This window comes from Crinia signifera, chromosome 4 (genome assembly GCF_055691185.1).
Source record: "Crinia signifera chromosome 4, ASM5569118v1, whole genome shotgun sequence".
NCBI classification, from domain to species: Eukaryota; Metazoa; Chordata; class Amphibia; order Anura; family Myobatrachidae; genus Crinia; species Crinia signifera.
Window position 1 is genome coordinate 212,578,773 of NC_139220.1, and position 22,692 is coordinate 212,601,464.

At 41.2% G+C, this 22,692-nt stretch overlaps 2 protein-coding genes across 6 annotated transcripts in view; both read right to left on the reverse strand.

The window, feature by feature from the left end:
- LOC146072531 (proto-oncogene Mas-like) overlaps positions 1–22,692 on the reverse strand; it is a 156,957-nt gene that overhangs the window by 120,349 nt on the left and 13,916 nt on the right. For 3 of the 5 annotated variants that reach the window (XM_083179750.1, XM_083179755.1, XM_083179749.1), the window contains one exon: positions 11,310–11,461. The exons of the other annotated variants lie outside the window; for them this stretch is intronic. The gene's annotated coding sequence lies outside the window, so the exon portion shown is untranslated. The remainder of the gene's footprint in view (positions 1–11,309; positions 11,462–22,692) is intronic. 5 annotated transcript variants of the gene reach the window in all.
- On the reverse strand, positions 2,351–3,295 carry LOC146073019 (olfactory receptor 5AR1-like). Its single transcript, XM_083180194.1, has one exon. The coding sequence runs from the start codon at positions 3,293–3,295 to the stop codon at positions 2,351–2,353; it is 945 nt and encodes a 314-aa protein (XP_083036320.1).

Genomic DNA, 22,692 nt, shown 5'->3' on the forward strand with positions numbered 1-22,692 from the left:
TCCCCTATGAGGTGCTGCAAGAGCCCCGCACAGCCTCCGCCTGTATCGCGTCCTGTCTCGGGGCTTCAGGTGGGAGCCCCCTCTAGTGAGGCCACTGGACTAGGGGAGGCGATCGTCCCATGTCCCCAGCCTGTGCCAGTCAGGCAGCTACGGGAGTCCTGTCTCATGGCTGTGTGTAGCAATAACACACGTGACTGCCTCCAGCTCCCATAGTTTACAGTGTCGGGACCCTGCGCCCTCTTAGCGCCTGCTCCCCCTGCCACCGCTAGGGCTGTGGAGCCCTAGTTATGCCAGTGAGTGCCAGACATCTTTACATGCTACTTTTTCAGTTCAAATGCATCTTATTCGCAAAGCAGCTTATGCTGATTAAAATATGTGGTATGTCTATATTCTGTATGAGATCGTGGCTAAATCTGCATACAAAATGCTACACTATGCATATACAGCAGTGGACACACAGACAATATATTCGCAAAGTGATGCAAATAAGGTGCACAAACAGCTTACGATTACATTGATACAGTATGCAGCACGCCCATATTCTATGTTTGACTGTATCTGAATATTGAATGTACGGTACTTATGTAATATCTGGGCTCCCATTTTTCTTATGATACCGCGTGCGCTCGCCACGCTTCGAGCACGGTGGCTCGCTGCGCTCGCCACACTATATAAAATCAACTCCATGCGTAGTTGGATAGTAGGGGTATGAAAAAATGGGGTGCATTTAACATGGGAGCCCAGATAACACATAAGTACCAAATGTACTGTATGTAGCATAGCATTTCATATTCAGTGTTGAAACCTTGCAGAAGCATATATAGGGTGGAAGATGGACAGCAGTAGTTGGAGGCCTGTCACTAGCTGCAAGCTCAAGGCTGGTCTCCCACAGAAATACCACTGAAGCACTTTATCCTGTGTCAGACTAGTACCTCCCATGAAAATCTACTCAGTGCATATACAAGACAATCTTCAACTGGATGGTGCATTGGGGATAGCAGGTTTTACTGAGAAGGCTGCACTTTATGAAAGAAAGTGTGTGCTCACCAGTGGTCGATGCAATGATGGGGCTGCAGCACAGTCCAAAACTAAAGGAGCTACTGCTGTGGTACACCTGGCTGACTCCTGACAATGTATGACATAATTTGGAGGTGTTGTTATTCAGTTTGCCTCTTTTAGTTTTGGACTGGGCTGCAGCCCCTTTATTGGCATTAACCACTGGCATTAACCAATTGCTCCAGTTACCAGTTATAGTAGTCTGTTAACACTTACCTCCGTAATGGTGCAATAAATATTTCACCAAAAACAGATGTTGCCATTAAAGATCTGTGGTTCGATTTTCCAGAAATTCTGAAACCACCTGAATTTTGTAGATTCAGAGTGAACCAAAACTTCCAGATCTACTATGGAGATCTAATCCAACTAGAGTCCCAATTTAGATCTTTCCACTGTTTGTAATTCAGTTTTTATATCTGATTTTGAGGTTCTGATTGCAAAAATTATATGATTTTAGCTTCAGATTTAGATTTAATTAATTTGTATACATTTTTTTAAATGATTATCAATTGTTTTGACAATTTTTAACCAAACCAAATTGAACCAAACACTGGTGACTGGTTTTGCCAAAACCACAACACACTGATTAATTAAAACCCAAATACTTCGGTCCATGCACATATCTAGTTTTAAAATTGCCTCTCAAGTTACAGAAATTGTAGCAGTTTTTTTACAATTAATTTAATTGTCTATTACATAAAAGTGCATGACTATAAACATATATTGAAAATTGTGCATATTAACATGAATAGTTTGAATGGTGCATCTTTGCTGTGACATTTTGGTTTACAATTTTTTATACTCAGTGAAAATTTCTAAAGTTACTGAACTTTAATCTTTGAGATGTTCTCTCTGTTAATCCATTATTTTGGATTTTCTCAGAACCTAATTTGTCCACTATCCTCTGCAACTCTATTTACAAGACATACCACTTTAATCCATCACCAGTATTCTTTATGAATTCCATGAACATTTTTCCAACCTATGATCTCCCTGGATTTCACACAATGAGGCACCAGGCTAAAGCTATGTATATATGAATATTCCTTTCCCCTATTTATCCACCCTAAACTAACAATTACTTTCCCTTCTTCTACATGTACAGCATCAACCCGAGTCTCTGTATCCACTTGTCATTTGAGTATATTCCATACACTTATTCTAATTCATGTATTTACATACTATTTCCCCAATGGCTCAAATTACTTGCACGTGGGCTTGGCTGCTATTCATTCCTTTCTATTTTTTACTGTTATTTCTAGAGGGGTGTGGGTTAAGGCAGACTCAATCAAAATTATTTAAAAATCAACAAAATAGTAGTGAGTCTCAATTTTAACACAGCTTGTTTTACATCTTGGTTTCTCAGGCTGTAGATGATGGGATTCAGCATTGGTATGACCACTGTGTAGAACAGAGTCAACATCCAGTCCTGGTCCACTGTGTATGCAGAAGTTGGCCGTAAATACATGAAGAGAGCTGGGCAATAGTACATAGCTACACAACTAAAGTGAGAGATACAGGTGGAAAGAGACTTGCGCTGACCTCTAGAAGAGGCGATTCGAAATAATGGTAATAAAATATGGGCATATGATATCAGTATAAACAAGAAAGAGCCCACTAAAATAGAGCCAGCAAAAAGAAATAAGAAAAGCACATTAAGAAATGTATCTTTGCATGACAGCTTTAAGATCGGGTTGACATCGCAGAAGAAATGACTTATATGGTTTGACCCACAGAATGGTAAGGTAAATGCAAAAGATGTTTGTATTAATGAGTTAAGAAATCCTACAGTGTAAACTGAGCAAATGAGTTGATAACATCTTGCATGGCTGATAAGTGTTGTATAATACAAAGGCTTACATATGGCGGTGTACCGGTCATAGGCCATTACAGCAAGCAGCATCGCTTCAGAGCTTGCCAAGTCAATGAAAAGAAACATTTGTGTTGCACAAGCGGTGATGGAAATTGTCTTGTTTACAGAGAGAATGTTGGCCATGGTGTTGGGGGTAATAGTAGATGAATAGAAAATGTCTACAAAGGATAAATTTATGATGAAAAAGTACATCGGTGTTTGCAGAGCTGGAGTAACCCTAATTATTACAATGATCATAAGATTGCCCAGCAATGTTACCAGGTACACTGACAAGCAGAGGACAAAGAGAGGAAGCTGAAGGTTTGGGTCAGAGAAAAGACCAGCGAGAACAAATTCTGTCACAAGTGCTGAGTCATTTGGCTTCATTGTGTGATGGTTATTTGTAGGAAACTATATATATATAAAATATATAGTATCATTTATTTAATAAAAGTATCATTTGACTTCCAACTTTTAATGAACACTATAATTCACTTTTATGATTCTTGCAACAAAGAGTGCATACAATATGGTAATCAACATTTGATGCTATGTCCACTGATAGCTTTGCCACCTCCAACATCCACCAACCTGCAGACTGAAGATGAAAGAACAGTAACATTATATTTCCTGATTCTGTTAGTTAACAAGTAGGGCCTATGTTTATGCATCTTTGGCAGTAGCGGTCAGAGGGCCCTGCTGGTGAAGTTTTACACGCTATGGAGTGTATTCAATTGTAGTCAGGACTGCTGTCTTGTTCGGAAAGACGGCAGTTTCTGACTTGAATATGTCAGAATGGGTTCATCGTAATCAATTAGGGCAGTTTTTTTTACATGAATACTCTGACCTGTCGGAAACCAGATGGATTGGCAGAATCGCCACAGATCCACATGCTTTTGTTGGAAACGGGGCAAATCCGACAGATTTTGGCCCCGTTTCCAACAATCGCAATCCATTCTAAAAAACTAGGCTGGGAGGACGGCACCGGGTGAGCAACACACCCGGTGCCGTTCTCCTGTCTGCTGTCCTCCAACCCGACTCCCACACCCTCTGACACTCACCGGGTCCTGCTGCCGGGCCGTGTGAGAGCAGCTCACCTGGCACCTCCCAGTCCCGGCAGCGGCTGGGTGAGCAGCAGCGGCCAAATCCAACAGTCAGATTTGGTCGCTGACTGAATAGGTAGTGTTGGATACATTCAGACAAATGAATGACTGAATGGATCTGACACTGATTGAATAAGCCTGTATGAGGAAATGGAAAATGTAAATGACAAGATTGGACTGTGAGTGGAGAGATATTTGGATATTTCCTTTATTTGTACACAATAAAGAACTCACATGCAGATGTACATCCATGTAAAGTAAACACCAGACAGTTACTTATCTATATAATCATATTCTAGCCAAATGGAATCCAAACAATTCCAGTGATGTAGCTGCTACATTTGAAGTGGCAATTGGTTCTGTGGTAAAAATAGAAAGATAGTAAATTTCTTCCAGAAAAAAATTGTTTTTTTTTTTAAAACCACTCTCCTATGTGTATCCACAGATATTACTAACATTCTGTGATGAAAAGATAAGTGGTTACAGGTTGAGTATTCCTTATCCAAAATGCTTAGGACCAGGGGAATTTTGGATAACGTATTATTCCGTATTTCAGAATATTTTTATATTTCAATGATGTACCGTGATGTATCTTGCATTTATGCTGTATAAACACATCAACCATATGAAATACACACATATATATTTTATTTGTGCATAAAACAAGGTTTCAAAACATGAAACATAGTTTGTGTACGATCTCAGATACGGAATTTAAATGCCAGTAGATCATTTTCTTGCACATATTTAGTGCCAGATAGATATCATGTCCTCAGTAGTGCTGTTACAAATGTTCCCAGTAGGATTTTAGCAAAAAAAAATTTTTTTTCACTTTCTGGAATGTAGAGTTTTTGGAAAAATTTGGATAACGGATATTTGGATATGGGATACTCAACCTGTATATTATTTTTCCCCGGTCTTTATTCTATTTTGGAACTTTCATCCTTTCCTTTTGGAAATAATCACAGCTCACTTCTAAAGGAGCTGTGTGTAGGGCCACAAAAGGCCCTTAATTTGTTCATTGGTTTCTATGTTATGTTACACTCCCTCCTTTCTTTACAAGTTCACATGAGGACATAAAGAAGAAAATATTAGTGTGACAAGAGAAAATGCCGGAAGATTTTAATGTCTTTATTGTATAATTGCCTCTTTAATGCCTAGCAGCTAAATTGCTGCAATTGTTCCACAACCAGCAAATTGTAGCTATTACATCCTGTCCTCTGTCTGAGTTGCTAATTGAAAACAGAAATAGAAGTGTAATTTCAGTGTGCAATACACCCCTGGAGGAGAGAGTTCCCAGTGATGATTTCTGACAGAATTCAAGTACTGTACCAAGGTTTATCAGTTAGCCAAATACTAAAGTTCCCTATAACAATATACACCACTCTCAGAGGTCTCTTAGTGTATTTCTGTATTTTTTTTTATTTGTGGGTTCACTTTGGCAATGATCTACCAAGAGGAGCAGTGACATTTTTACTTTGCTAAATAGGATATTTGAGTATCATCAGCATAGAAATGAGATCGGAAGTTGAATGAGCTTACCCAGAGAGAATGTATAAAGAGAGAAAATAAAAGGACCAAGAACAGAGTCTTGAGGGACACCTACTGTCAGTGAAGGTGCAGGAGAGGTGGTCATGAGAAGAGACAGAGAAGGAGCGGTCAGAGAGGTAGGACAATAGCTAGGAAAGAGCATTATTATGCAGACCAAGGGAGTAAAGGATTTGGAGAAGGAAAGGGTGGTCCACAGTTTTAAAAAGCAACAGAGTGGTCAAGAAGAATAAGCAGAGAGTAGTGGCCCTTAGATTTGGCAGCATGAAGATCATTCAAAACCTTTGTGAGGGGAGTTTCAGTTGAGTGGAAAGGGTGGAAGCCAGGCTAGAATATATCAAGCAGGTAGTGGGAGGAAAGAAAGGTAGTAAGTTGGTCATAGACAATGTGCTCAAGTAGTTTTGAGGCAAAAGGTATAAGAGCGATGGGATGGTTGTTAGAGAGAGTGTTAGGATCATGGTTAGGTTTTTTTAAGAATAAGGTGTACAGGTCTGTGTAATTATATATTTTAGACCTAAACATTAAAATATAATTAATAAGCTTTGAGATCATGTATTGAAAATCTGATTTGAATATCCCATGTATGAACCCTATAAAATTATTTGGCTCAGTTCTTTTTAATTGTGCCAAAATGTATAATATAATAAAATATTATAGTTATCATAGTTGAGCTCCAAACGCATGAATGATCATCTTCAATGGAGAGAACAGCACCATACATCGTAATTACTTACCTTTTTATTGTATTGTATGGTACCTAAATGAAAGCAAGAGTGACAAATAATATACAAATGATTACCTGATTTGTATTGATACCAGGCTGCTGTAAAAAAATATACCTCTAATTTATCACTGCGCCTTTATATGGCAATTCTTTCTACATGCAGCCTTTTGAGCTTTGTGCTACTACAACCCCATGAGGATTATTTTAATTAATCGTTTCTAAGGGGCCAATTATGGTTACTGTTTTGACTGTTGTCACAAATGCAGTTATTAATCACAGTACATTATATTTACAATCTGTACAGCTACCTAAACTTAGATCTACATTATCAGAACCTTCAGGCTCACTTTTCCCACTTTAGCCACTCACATTATCTGATATATAGGACATATTCAATTAGCCTATTCACAAAACAGCCTTTTTCCTGTATAGAAAATTAATAAATGTTTTTTTCCTGTGCAATAACCCTGGATAGTGCCTTTTTTAAGTGGGTTAATCCCAATTAATTGAATTCATCCTGCACTGTAATTAGCGGTGGGGTAAATCCAACAGGTAATTGAATACCTTCATCGACTATTATATACATTTACCAACAGTGGCGTTTAAGAGAAGAGGATGTCTGAATCTGGGATCCCTCTTCTCTAGCTGGAAAATGGCACAATGATTTGCGCTCTGTCTTCCGGCAATAGGGGACTCCAGAGATTTGTGTATTAAATAAATGGGCGAAGAGTGCGCTCACATGGGCTCAGGGGCTCATGTGCACTGCACCAACACATTATAAATATTCACCAATGGTTACAATTCTTCCTAATTTTAATGTTTTACAGATATGCTCTTTCCTTTGCATTTTGTGAAAGAATAAAGTGCACCATATGCACATAGATCAGGGTTCAGATATTTCACCAAAAGGTTACCAGCAACCTAATCAATATGCAAGCAATATCGAAAGATGTAAAGAAGTGATCCTAAATTTAAAAAAAAGTCTCTGATCTAGTGGGGCAGATCTATAAACCAGCATTAAGTGCATATGCTGCACTTAATGCTGGTTAACTAGAGGGATTACATGTATGAACAGTGCTCCTAACATGCGCTAGGGACAGCCCACCGAGTAACACTCTTTTCTCCTTCAATCCCCCAGCAGTGGCCGGGCGATGTAAAAAAAATATATACTTCCATTTCGTATAGACATAATCAACAATAATGATAAAAGATGGCCGCATTTCAACATGGGCCGGAACCAAAGCACAGAAATAGCATGTAATTAAGAGTTCCAGGCAAATCATCTCCACGTTGTAGAATGTAGATCATCCACGTTCAGAGTACAACTTTGAATTTTGTGTCCCCAGAAATGTCCCTATTTTCAATACTGGCCACCTGCTCAAACTGCTGTATATCCTCTGTGTCTGCAAGTTGTTCTTCTGCAGTAGTTTATATATACTCTGGATCTGTGTCCAAAAATCGTGATGGGGTATCCTCATACAAGACAAGATGAATGATATGGGAACATAGATGGCAAGGAGAGAAGGAAGAGGATGTGTGTGAGAAACTTTCAACTGCATTCTGTGGGAGAGGGATTCGGTGTTTGCAGCAGATCCTACCTCCACTGCTCCAAGTGGAATTAACTATTTTATATTTTGATCTTTAGAAAATATAAATCCCCCTTAAACACAAGGGGTGAATCCAAAACATTATTACAGGGGGGCAAATGTGGTATCTGTTCCACTTCTGGGAGAGTTGGTGTGGCCTCATAACAAGGGGAGTGCTGCAAATGGAATGTCTTTGGTACTTGTGAGTTATCTGGGCGTCCGATTTGGGTACTTACGATTTGCATGCGATTTGCATGCGATATCGCATACGATATCGCATGCGATATCGCATGCGATTTACGATTTGCATGCGATTTAGCATGCGATTTGCATAAGATTTGCTATTCATTTCATTACCCCACTATCCCCAAAGTGTGTCTATCAACGTGAACCCGAAGCGTGGCGAGCGCAGCGAGCCCGCGAGGGGCGGCGGTACGCGTCCTCCGACCTTTTCATGCCCTACTATCCACTAGGGCGTGGAGTGAGAATAGAATAGTGTGGCGAGCGCAGCGAGCCACCGAGCCCGAAGCGTGGCGAGCGCAGCGAGCCCCGCGAGGGGACGCGGACACCTGTGAAGCCCGCAAGGGCACGCGGATACCTGTGAAGGTGTCCGCGTCCCCTCGCGGGGCTCGCTGCGCTCGCCACGCTTCGGGCTCGGTGGCTCGCTGCGCTCGCCACACTATTCTATTCTCACTCCACGCCCTAGTGGATAGTAGGGCATGAAAAGGTCGGAGGACGCGTACCGCCGCCCCTCGCGGGCTCGCTGCGCTCGCCACGCTTCGGGTTCACGTTGATAGACACACTTTGGGGATAGTGGGGTAATGAAATGAATAGCAAATCTTATGCAAATCGCATGCTAAATCGCATGCAAATCGCAAATCGCATGCGATATCGCATGCGATATCGTATGCGATCTAGTACCAAAATCGGACGCCCAGATAACTCACAAGTACCATGTCTTTTCCTCATTTTCATCATGCTTCATTGCCCACTCCCCTTATGCCAACCTCCTCACCCACTTCACAACTCATGCCAACCTCAGTCTCCTAAGTACTTACCCACTCACCTCAGCAATCACAGCCAGGCTACTCTACCCAAGCTGTAGATTTATGGCTAGCTTTAGACAGGACTGAGACTTTTGTGAGAGACATTATACAGTACAGATAAAGCCCTCCTAATTTAGCCCTTTAATAGGATTACTCTGAACAATACATAGAACAATACAGTAGGGGATTATCAGAGTAATCCGATGTATTGTACTGCAGCTGAGAACAATAGGATAGCCATGGCTAGCCATGGTGAGCCACGACCTAAGGAAGAAAGTTGAGAGGGGCTCCAACTGTATGTTGCAGACTAGCTGCCAATACAAAGAGGGGCCAAGCAGTGAGATAGTACCCTGCCCAAGGATAAGCTGTTTGTTACTGTCTGTATATTTATGTTGAATTTTGACAGTAACACCCTTGTATTAAAGTGCCGCTCATTGGTCAGATGCACTAAGCTTCAAAAGTGATAAGATGGAGAGTGATAAACAGCCAACCAATCAGCTCCTGCCTGCCATGTCACAGACAGTGTTTGAAAAACGTCAGGCAGGAGCTGATTGGCTGGTTGTTTATCACTATCCATTTTATTACTTTTGAAGCTTAGTGCATCTAGCCCCATGTCTGCTCCACACAAAAGATCAGGCTCATTGTTTTATATTGGTGAAATAGAGATGACAACTCTCCAAACATGATCATTATATTGATATAGACACCAAAAAAACATGAAAAAAATGTCGACTGTTGTTGACCTTTTAAATGTCCACCTTTTCACCATGTTGACTTTTTGACTGTTTACCAATAGTAGTCGCCTTTTGACTGTAGCACTAGCCACTGTAGATCTAATAAACCATTACCGTTTTGTACATATCTAATTTTGAGTTTTTGCTGCGAAAGGAATTATGTTAATTTGACTGGGCAAGATGTGTCCCTTTTCCTTACAAAAAAAAAACAACTTCATATTAAATGATTGGCAAATGATGCACTCATTGTGATAATTTAATGTACAGTATTATCCATTGAAAAGGTTACCTGCCCTAGCTGGATATAACCAACACTAACAAGTCTGGTGATCATTTACAGTACAAATATTAGAAGTGGTTTTGAATGTATATCCTTTTAATACTAGCCTAAGAATACTGTACATGTGTCTTTCCTTCAAATTGTTACACTGCATTTACTTTCAATTCATTATATCATAACTTGTTTATCTGCAGCCTAATGGCATTATAGAAACAGGGTCCATGGTAACAGAAAGTTAAATATTTAGAAAACAGAGACAAATAATGCATAATTGATAAGGTGTTGCTTTTGTCTCAAAATACAAGCATTCAATCAGGATCCTGTAATTGCTTTTCAGTTATGTGTGTGATAAAGATGCATAGAATTGTTTGAAATGGGTAGAATCTATGAAATAACATTTGGGCTTCCAATAATTTAATCCTATATAATAATAGGTTTCTGCTGCTCCTAACCTCCAGGGGTCAGTATACCGATGCGGGTATTCCGACCTCCCTCACAACAGTAGCGCTGTAAATCTGAATCGGTAAGTATGAGGGGCTAGCTGCTGGGTGCCCAGGGAAGGGGGGTTAGGGCAAGGCACTAGTAGGGGACTTAGGTTAGGCTATGGGGAGAGTAAGGTTAGGGTTAGTCTGCAGGGAGAGGGGTTAGGGTTTATTCACCTATAAGGGGAGGTTAGAGTTAGGCTGCGGGGAGGGAAGGGCTAGTCATTAGCGGGGAGACTTAGGATCAGGCTGCTGGGCGGGTAAGGCTAGGCTAAAATTGAGGGTTAGAGGGTAGGAATTAGGGTTAGGATGCCTTCCGAGCCCATCAGCATTTTTACTATAAGTATGCCACAGTCGGTAATAGAAACGCTGGCATCCAAAATACCGGGAATAGGGTGGCCAATCCCGGTATCGAGATCGGTGGGATCCAGGGATTTGGCACCATAGTTTCTGGGATTTTAAGATTATACTGCGCATGCTTTCAGCCGCACTCAGCCCGCCCGGCTCCTGGCCTCGTTTCTTTAATTAGGGAAGCCAATCTCGGGATCCTGGGATTGAGCATTTTTCAATCCCGGGATTGAAAAAATGCCCCGGGATTGGCTTCCCTAGCCGGGATACGTAAACTGGTGTAAAATTATTGACATTATCCTTTATTTATAGGGCACAAGAGGGTTCTGAAGTTCTTACAGAGTATATAAACAAATGATCAAAAAAAGAAAAACACTGATTTACATTACAAGACAATGCAAGGTAAGTAGAAGGTATATAAACATTACTGCATCAGTGAACCCGACACTCAGATAAGCATCAGGGTGGCTGAAACTGTGGGCTATGTGATAGTCTAAGTATGAAATTAAAAAGAACATGAGGGGAGATGACCCTGCTCATGGCTACTTACATTCTAAAGGGGAGGAGCATGTCTTGTTCATATGTTTGTAAATCCATTCATAAGGACACATAGACATGTGAGTTCACGGCTGTGCTGTTTTATTCCATCCAACTCCAGACACACTGCCTCAGGAACACCCACTTCCCAGCATTCCTCTGGTCCTAGAGACAATCACCGAAGATTCAGGCTTACACATATTAGTAAGGGAGTGTCTACAAATATTAAGCATTCTAATACACTAACATCACATCCTCTTTTCTTTTAAGATAAGCCCTGTACGCTTCAATGCAACAATTAACAACATCATATTAAGAACATCATCTAACACGTTTCAATGAGTCTCTCAGGTCTGTGTATTTTCCTTTTGGGTCTTTCATACACAGTCTGTTCTTCATCGACCATGTTGGACCTTTCTAGAATCGTGGTTTGTTCACCATTATCAGGATCATCATACATGTCAGATGAAGGATATTCTTCAGTCATGTTGTCTTCATTATGGTTAGGTTGAGAACTTAAATCCACCAGATTTCTTCTTACTTCCGTTCCATGCTCTGTACGTATAGTATAAGATCTTGGTGCTGCTTGTGCTTGCACAATACCGTTCTACACCCAAATACTTCTCATGATCTGTGAGACGGACTTGGTCAGATAAGCTTTTTGTTCACCTGTCATGGAACAGTTTCTGTCGCCTGTTGACGCTCCTTACTCAGTCTGACCAACTCTGAGTTATGTGTATCAAGCAGTTCATCATGTATCGGGATATTTGCTCTAATCCTCCTTCCCATCAGCATTTGTGCAGGAAAAAGCCCATTCTGTAAAGGTGTACTGCGGTAGATCAAAAGACTTTTGTACAAATCTTCTTCACCTTCTTGGGTTTTTTTCATGAGACTCTTTACAGTTTTTACTGAACTTTCCACCAACCCATTTGAGCATGGATAGTGGGGACTTGACGTAGTATGGAAATATTCCCACTCATCAGCAAATTGTCTAAATTCAGCACTGGAAAACTGAGGACCATTGTCAGTGAACACTTCCATAGGAACACCATGTCTTGCAAAGATTGACTTCATGCAATTGATTATGGCTTTACTATTAGTTGTATGTAGTGTCTTCACCTCATGGTAGTTAGAGTAATAATCAGTCACGACAATGTAAGTTTTCCCATTACAATCAAACAAATCTGCACCAGCTTTCTGGTACGGTCTTTCTGGCACTGCATGAGGACTCAGTGGCTCGACTTGTTGTTTTGGTCTATACGTGAGACATAATTCACATGTAGCTGTAGTCTGTGCTATGCTTGGTTCATTCTTGGCCAAACAGAACTTCATGTGCTCTCCGCTTACATTTTTATTCTCCTAAGTGGCCTTCATGTATCTTGCACAGTATAGTTTTTCTTAGTCGTGCAGGTTTGACAAACCTATTGCCTTTGTAAATAATACCATCGACAACTGTAAGGTCACTGCGGTACATACAATAATTATGAATAGACAGCGGGCACGCATGTTTTTCTGCTGGCCAACCTTTCAGAATAATATCTTTCAACACTTTCATTGTGTCATCTGTCTCATTTTCTTTCCGTATCTGTTCTTGTCTTACAAGAGACACTGGTAGAAAAGCTAAGATCAAAATTTTATCAAATTAACATAGGCGTCTATCTCTTCATCCATCAGACTTTTGGAACCTTCACTTTTGTCTACAGCACGAGAAAGTGTATCAGCGATGCACATGTATTTACCGGGACAGTACAGCAAGTGTACATCATGTTTCTATAGTCTGATCAGCATTCGTTGAATTCTCATGTAATGATTTAGTCATGATAGCTACCAATGGCTTGTGGTCAGTTTCCACTGTAAATGTTTGACCATACACAAATTGATGAAATCGCTCACATGCATATGTGATCGCTATAAGTTCTTTTTCTATCTGAGCATACCTTGTTTCAGCACTTGTCAGTGCTCTTGATGCATAGATTACTGGTTGCCATGTATCCTCATGTTCTTGTAACAACACTGAGCCTAGGCCAAATTGCGAAGCATCTTCTGAAATTCTTATTCTTTTCGCAGGATCAAATAATTTTAGCACTGGTTGCTCTGTAATGATCTGTTTCAAGTTTTGCCAACTTTCTACTTGTTCATGTGACCACATCCACTCGTTATCTTTGTCCAACAACCATCTAAGAGAGGCTGTTCGTTTAGAGAGTTGAGAAATAAACTTTTCTAAGTAAGTAATCATTCCTAGGAATCTTCTGACATAGGGCCTTATTCTGGTTGGTGCGGCCGGATCCGAATATGCGGCCAGGATGAGCGTCCTAAACCCCGCCTTTCGTAAGGATCGCTCACTGCGTCCGAATGCGGTAAGCCGCTGACCGCACGGAGCACGAGTGGATTTCTCTTCAATCTCTGGGAACCTCCCCCATCATTCAATGGTCGCAGACCATCGAATGCAGGCCCGAGTGGTCAGGCAACGCGGGGTGTACACATATGGTAATGAGCCCAAACAGCCCTTCACGCCCCTCTCCTCCCCCTGTTCGTAGTGTAAACAATTCATGCGGAATTTGGACGTATGTCCCTTTCGCACATGCGCAGATAAGCCTCTCCACATGCGCAAACACAAAACATCGGCGGAACGAACGCACGCGGACATAACCATAACCGCACCAACCAGAATAAGGCCCATAGTCTTTGTTGTTACGACGTTGCATGTTCACTATGGCTGATATTTTCCTTGGGTCTGGTTTTACACCTTGATCCGAAACCAGATCGCCCATAAAGGGAAGTGTAGCCACGCCAAATTCACATTTGTCCTTGTTTAACTTTCTTGACAAGTTCCATTACTTGTCTCAATCTAGAATCATGCTCATCCTTTGTAGATCCCCAGACAATAATGTCACCCATCATTGTTTCAACACCTGGAATATGTTCAAAAATCATGTGCATCTTTTTGTGATATACTTCTGGAGCAGACAAAATTACATATGGTAGTCAAAGAAATCTGTATCGACCTTCTGGTGTATTAAATATACAAAGCTTTGAGCTGGCCTCATCTAGCTTCATTTGCCAGAATCCTGAAGATACGTTGAATTTACTGAACCATTTTGCTCCCGCAAATTGCGACATGATTTCATCTCGTTTGATAGCTTTGTTTAAATCTCTGGGGTATTCTGAGTTGTCCATTTTTCTTTTCAACAATTACTAAGGAGCTTACCCATTCAATAGGCTCATCAACTTTCTGTATCACACCCAAGGCTTCCATGCAATTTAACTATTGTTTCAATTTTTCTCTCAGCGCAAACAGCACTTTTCTACAGGGGTGTATCACAGAAGAAACTTGTGTGTATATATTTATTTTATGCTCTCCAGGCAAGCAACCTAGACATTCAAACAAGTCTCTGTATTCTGTAAACATCGATTTGCAGTCATCTTCTACTTGTGATGTCACCGTAAAAACTTTCTTTAGCAAGCTTAGTTTCTCACAAGAACTTAATCCTAGAATCGGTTGCACATTTGGTACTTGTTTCCTAGCACGGCCACACCGATTTACATCGGGGTGGTCGTGTCGGAAAAATCGGGTCGATCGCATCGCATGCGATTTGGTCGCATGCGATGCGATCGACGCGACCGACCGATTTTGGACCCGATTTTTTTTTTATGAATGAAATGTAAATCGGGTCCCTGGGACCCAATTTTACATTGGATTCAATGTAAAATATTCCCAACCCCCCCAAATGTCACGGCGTACACCCCACCCCACGATAGACGCCAACCCGAAGCGTGGCGAGTGCAGCGAGCCCGCGAGGGGCGGCGGTGCGCGTCCTCCGACCTTTTCATTCCCCTACTATCCACGTCGGCGTGGAGTTGAGAATAGAATAGTGTGGCGAGCGCAGCGAGCCACCGAGCCCGAAGCGTGGCGAGCGCAGCGAGCCCCGCGAGGGGACGCGGATACCTTCACAGGTAAACGCGTCCCTTCGCGGACTTCACAGGTGTCCGCATCGCCACGGACACCTGTGAAGCCCGCGAGGGGACGCGTATAACTGTGAAGGTATCCGCGTCCCCTCGCCACGCTTCGGGCTCGCCACACTATTCTATTCTCAACTCCACGCCGACGTGGATAGTAGGGGAATGAAAAGGTCGGAGGACGCGCACCGCCGCCCCTCGCGGGCTCGCTGCGCTCGCCAAGCTTCGGGTTGGCGTCTATCGTGGGGTGACGACGGGGACATCTAAAATGTGAAATGGGTCATATTGGCCCATTTCACATTTTTCACATTTTTTCAGGATTTCAATGTTAAAAAATCTTTTAACATTGAAGCCTATGTAAAAATCGGGGGCATCGCGTCGGGACCTATGTTAATGGTCCCGACCGACGCGATGCCCCCGATATTTTACCTTTCCCGACACGATTTCAATGTTAAAATATTTTTTAACATTGAAGCCTATGGGGAAATCGCGGGCATCGCGTCGGTCGCGTCGGGACCATTGTTAACGGTCCCGACCGACGCGATGCCCCCGATATTTTGTCCTAGCCGGCCAAATGGACCTGATTTCAAAGGAAATCGGGTCCATCGTATGGATCGTGTACCTTAACTAAAGGTACACGATCCATAAGATTTGTGGCCGTGCTAGGAAACAAGTACCGCACATTTTTATCCACAATCAGTAGAGATGTTTTAAACTGTTCCTTATATTTCAGTGTCACTAAGCATGTACCTTTTACAGGAATTTCCTCCCCAGTGTACCCTGTAACTTTCACTTTGGCTGGATGAATTTTAGGTTTTACTCTAAAAGTCTTATAGTCTTGAAACAATATTAAATTCACCTGCGCGCCAGTATCAAGCTTAAAGGGAATGACAATCTCGTTCACAGTTAAAGGGACAATCCATTCTTTCTTATCTGTACTGCAAAGTTCAATGAAATTCACAAAGAACTCCTGTTTCTTTAACAGCAAGCACGTTGGTTGTTTCACTTTTCATTTTACAGCATTTGGCAAAGTGATTAAGTCTACCACATTTCATGCAGGTTTTACCATAAGCAGGGCACATTTTAGGATTGTGAGCATTTCCACATCTACTACAAATGTCCTTATTAGACTGTGGCTTAGACTGCTTCATTCTTGAGAATGGGGGTTTGCTTGGCTCTGTTTTCTGCACTACATGTACGGCACCATCAGCTTCCTTGTGCAACTTTTTGGCTTGAAGTCTAATTATTTCTGCAGATCTGCACATAGGGCCTTATTCTAGTTCACTTTATGACAAAATCTTTCAAGGAGGCCACACACGCACCGATGCGGGCGGTGCGATGCTGTACGATGGGGTGCGCGCTCCCGCGGCACCTCATCGTACAGTACAAAAAGTATGTGCTGCACATACTTTTGTACTAGCCTTTTCTAGCATAGCATCGCATCGCATGCACATCGTATGCACAAGGCATACGATGCGATGCTATGTGTGCTAGTTTAGCCCACAACGCACACCGGGATCGGTGCGTGTGTGGGCTGCATTAGAAGGACAAAACCATGTGCACTACAGGTGGGGCAGATGTAACTTGTGCAGAAAGAATTCGATTTGGGTGGGGTTTTACTTCAAAGTGAGATCTATATTGCAGTGTAAAAATAAAGCAGCTAGTATTTACCCTGCACAGAAACAAAATAACTCAGCCAAATCGAATTCTCTCTGCACAAGTTACATCTGCCCCACATGCAGTGCACATGGTTTTGTCCATCTAAGAAGGATTTTGTCAGAAAGAGTGAACTACAATAAGGCCCATAGTCACTGCCTTGTCTAGTGTTAAGTCTTGCTCTCTCAGCAGTCTCTCTCTGAGTCCATTATCAGGTATTCCACAGATAATACTATCTCTAATCAGTGAATCCTTTAAATCACCAAACTCACAGGTTTTGCAGCTCTGTAGCATACTGATCAAATCCATCTCCAGACTTCTGATCACATGTGAAAAACTTATATCTTTCATATGTCACATTTTTCCTTGGAACAAAGTAATCTTCAAACTTTTGCATTATAGAAGATAGCACCATATTCTGCCCCTCAGCAAACTGAAAACTACAGTATTATAAAATGTCCAGCACATACTCTCCTAACACATGGAGGAAAATGGATGCCTTCATTTTGTCAGCCTCTGTATCAGCTCCACATGCACCAAGTAGAATAAGTTTAACCACCTAGGTGTAAAAATCTAAACAGGCGCTTATAGATGGTTTGTTGAGCTAGCTGCTCACACCAAGGGGTGGTCAGACCCCAAAGAAAATATACAAGGAAAAAAAGACAAGAAGTGGTGGAGCGCTACATAAAATATGAATATGACCAATTGGGTATTACATGTTAAAGATATTTATTCTAACAGATATATAATATATAACACTTTAAATAATATATATATATATATATATATATATATATATATATATATATATATATATATATATATATATATATATATATATATATATATATATATATATATATATATATATATATATATATAATACAAGTATCCACAGAGATTCCTTTGCAGGTCCCAAAGCAGAAGAAGAGGCGGCACTCAAAACGGACTTTTTAAATCAAGTGAATCTTTGTATTAAATCATGAATAAAAGTGCAGTTCGACGACGTTTCAAGACCAAAACAACGGTCTTTTCATCAGGTCAATACAATCATTACATTGTGCAATATGTGATCACAAAAGTATCTTACCTCAGAGGAGACTATATAGACATAGAGTGTAGTAGTAGCGTGCATACAGGACGCCAGCAGCCGGTGCACAGGACTTCCGGTTTCGGCAGACCTCTCGGAGCCGCCTCCGATGGGGAGTGTCCACTCGACGTCACTATGGCCGGGCTGCCAGAGAAAAAACTGTGAATAAAAGCGTGAGAAACCAACTGTCAAAATAAACCTGGTGTGGTGAAAGCAAAAGCTACTGTTAGAGAGATAAATGTGTGAGAGGAAAAGGGAGTGGAAAATTAAAACCAAATATACAAATATACATATATGCGAATATTTTAAACAAGTACAGGCTCAAGGTAGTTAAGAGAAAGACATAGAATAATTGGTACTTAATATATAATTATATAATAATGCAGCGGGTCTAATTAATCCCGTTCGTATATGTAAGTCGCCCAAGGATTGTCTGTCCGTGCGGCAATTCAAGTACCAATTTGAATCCATTTAATCATGAAGTAACAATGAAACTGTAATCGGTCCTGAACTCCTCAGGTACCGGTGTTGAGCCAGTGGGTCTGGATTGTGAACACTCAGGTTAAGCGCTAATCTATCATTGGATGTTGTAAGGTATATAAACCAATGTAAAGTGCACATACACTATAATTATAATGGGGGTGTAGACACCAACGAAAATGTCTACCTAATCGACCTATGTGGAAGCAATAAATCTATAAAGAGCGGGATCAGGTATAGCATTACAACTAGACAATATGTATCGATCTGCATAATTAAGCAATTGTTACTGTAAGACATGCAAAATACCGTATCATGATGTTTAGAGTTATTACAAAAAAATGTTCCAAGTGAATTTTTCATTCAGTCCTTTTGGGGACAATGTATTTAACAGGTAAATCCATTTGGACTCGCACTGGGACAATTTTTTGAGGCGATCACCCCCTCTAGGGATAGGGGGAATGTGATCGATTATTTTGCAGCGCATGCTGGTAAGGGGATGTCCAAGGGCTCGGAAATGCTTTGCCACTGGTTGTTCCACACACTTGGCATCTTTTCCTGCTATAGCAGCCCGAATTGCTGCCCGATGTTGAGCCATTCTGATGCGTAAATTGCACGTCGTTTGCCCGACATACATAAGTCCACACGGACACGTTATGGTGTATATAATGAAAGGCATAATACATGTCAGCGTGTGTTGGATGTGGAATTTTTTACCGGTATGATGATTCTTTACATAAGCCCCCGGTTCCATCGAGTTGCACGTTGTGCAAGAAGGGCATCGTACACTACCACGAATTTTGGTGGGTAAAAAAGTTCCACGATTTAGAGGCATCAAATTCGTTTTTACCAACATGTCCTTGATACTTCTCCCCCTCCTGTATGCTGGCATAAGTTGTTTATTCTTCAGACAAGGCAAAGCAGGGTCACTTGTTATCATTGGCCACAGACTTTTTATCGATTTAGAGAGGGTCTCGCATGTGGGGGTATATTTAGTAACAAATGGGATTTTCTCTCCCACAGATTTTTTATTGCTGGTTTTTAGTAAATCATCTCGAGATAATCGCAGCACCTCAGCCTTTGTCTGTAGCAATTTTTGTATGGCTTACAACGAAATTTAAAAACAAAAGAATTTTTCCAGTTCAAACCTGCAACTAGTGAATTAAATACCCCGGCATCTTTGATAAAAAATAAGACTACAACTTTTGACCCTCCATCATCGAACCCTACACTAAAGACCTTTAATCGCCTGCTAGACCTGTCAATAACCGAGTATGACTCTAATCAAAAAATGTGCCATAACAATATGTCCAGAGTGGAACGGAATGCTTTAAAACATCTATCAGAGGATAACACCCTAATTATCCGCCCCGCCGACAAAGGCGGGGGTATTGTATTGCAGGACAGAGCTACATATGTGACAAATCTCGACATCTTGCTAAATGATCCAGAAACATACTGTGCCTTGCGAGTGAATCCAACAGAGAAGTTCAACAAAGAACTGGCAGGCATACTACAGGAGGCTGTGGACACGGGTCAAATTGACAACAAAAGCCGTAATAAACTGCTTCAGGAACACCCTCGGATTCCGGTTATTTATTCAATCCCGAAGGTCCACAAAGATGATAAAAATCCTCCTCCAAGGCCTATAATATCGGCTATCGATTCTATAGCACATCCTGTCTCCAAATGGCTGGACTCTTTTCTGCAACCATTGTTGACACAGGAGTCGACATTTCTCAAAGACACGACACAGCTTCTAAATAAATTAAAGAATCTACCAGCTCCACCACCAGACCTGCAGTTATGCACATTGGACGTTAAAAATCTTTATTCTGTTATTCCACACTCAGGTGCACTGGCAGCTACTCAGGCTTTTTTGATACGGAAAAAATTCAACCTCATACCTATTCCACTTTTCATCCAACTTCTTGAATACACGTTATCCCACAATTATTTCATCCACAATGGCCAATATTTCATCCAAACCACGGGGTGTGCCATGGGATCCCCAGTGGCACCGGCCATAGCAAATATATACATGTTTGAAAAAGAGCAACAATTTTTCTTTGACAATGCCACGATTTCAGCCAAGATTTTCATGTATTGCCGCTACATAGACGATCTCCTGATACTATGGACCGGCACACAAGAGGAGTTAAAGGATATTATCCACAATATCAACATCCAAGATACCCCAATTAAATTTACATCCACCATGGATGCATCATCAATTCATTATTTGGATGTAAAGATATCAAAACAGGGTAACACCTTTAGTACATCGGTGTTCCACAAAGACACTGACAGTAACACTTTCCTATTAAACTCCAGCTGTCATCCCCCTCTATTGTAAAGGGGTCTGCCGCGATCACAGATGTTGCGTGCAGCCCGAATTTCAAGTAGTAAACCTATTCTGGCTGATACCTTGGACGACATGATTAAAAAATTCGTGGATCGTGGTTACCCTCTTAAAAAATTGCTACAGACAAAGGCTGAGGTGCTGCGATTATCTCGAGATGATTTACTAAAAACCAGCAATAAAAAATCTGTGGGAGAGAAAATCCCATTTGTTACTAAATATACCCCCACATGCGAGACCCTCTCTAAAATCGATAAAAAGTCTGTGGCCAATGATAACAAGTGACCCTGCTTTGCCTTGTCTGAAGAATAAACAACTTATGCCAGCATACAGGAGGGGGAGAAGTATCAAGGACATGTTGGTAAAAACGAATTTGATGCCTCTAAATCGTGGAACTTTTTTACCCACCAAAATTCGTGGTAGTGTACGATGCCCTTCTTGCACAACGTGCAACTCGATGGAACCGGGGGCTTATGTAAAGAATCATCATACCGGTAAAAAATTCCACATCCAACACACGCTGACATGTATTATGCCTTTCATTATATACACCATAACGTGTCCGTGTGGACTTATGTATGTCGGGCAAACGACGTGCAATTTACGCATCAGAATGGCTCAACATCGGGCAGCAATTCGGGCTGCTATAGCAGGAAAAGATGCCAAGTGTGTGGAACAACCAGTGGCAAAGCATTTCCGAGCCCTTGGACATCCCCTTACCAGCATGCGCTGCAAAATAATCGATCACATTCCCCCTATCCCTAGAGGGGGTGATCGCCTCAAAAAATTGTCCCAGTGCGAGTCCAAATGGATTTACCTGTTAAATACATTGTCCCCAAAAGGACTGAATGAAAAATTCACTTGGAACATTTTTTTGTAATAACTCTAAACATCATGATACGGTATTTTGCATGTCTTACAGTAACAATTGCTTAATTATGCAGATCGATACATATTGTCTAGTTGTAATGCTATACCTGATCCCGCTCTTTATAGATTTATTGCTTCCACATAGGTCGATTAGGTAGACATTTTCGTTGGTGTCTACACCCCCATTATAATTATAGTGTATGTGCACTTTACATTGGTTTATATACCTTACAACATCCAATGATAGATTAGCGCTTAACCTGAGTGTTCACAATCCAGACACACTGGCTCAACACCGGTACCTGAGGAGTTCAGGACCGATTACAGTTTCATTGTTACTTCATGATTAAATGGATTCAAATTGGTACTTGAATTGCCGCACGGACAGACAATCCTTGGGCAACTTACATATACGAACGGGATTAATTAGACCCGCTGCATTATTATATAATTATATATTAAGTACCAATTATTCTATGTCTTTCTCTTAACTACCTTGAGCCTGTAATTGTTTAAAATATTCGCATATATGTATATTTGTATATTTGTATATTTGGTTTTAATTTTCCACTCCCTTTTCCTCTCACACATTTATCTCTCTAACAGTAGCTTTTGCTTTCACCACACCAGGTTTATTTTGACAGTTGGTTTCTCACGCTTTTATTCACAGTTTTTTTGCTGGCAGCCCGGCCATAGTGACGTCGAGTGGACACTCCCCATCGGAGGCGGCTCCGAGAGGTCTGCCGAAACCGGAAGTCCTGTGCACCGGCTGCTGGCGTCCTGTATGCACGCTACTACTACACTCTATGTCTATATAGTCTCCTCTGAGGTAAGATACTTTTGTGATCACATATTGCACAATGTAATGATTGTATTGACCTGATGAAAAGACCGTTGTTTTGGTCTTGAAACGTCGTCGAACTGCACTTTTATTCATGATTTAATACAAAGATTCGCTTGATTTAAAAAGTCCGTTTTGAG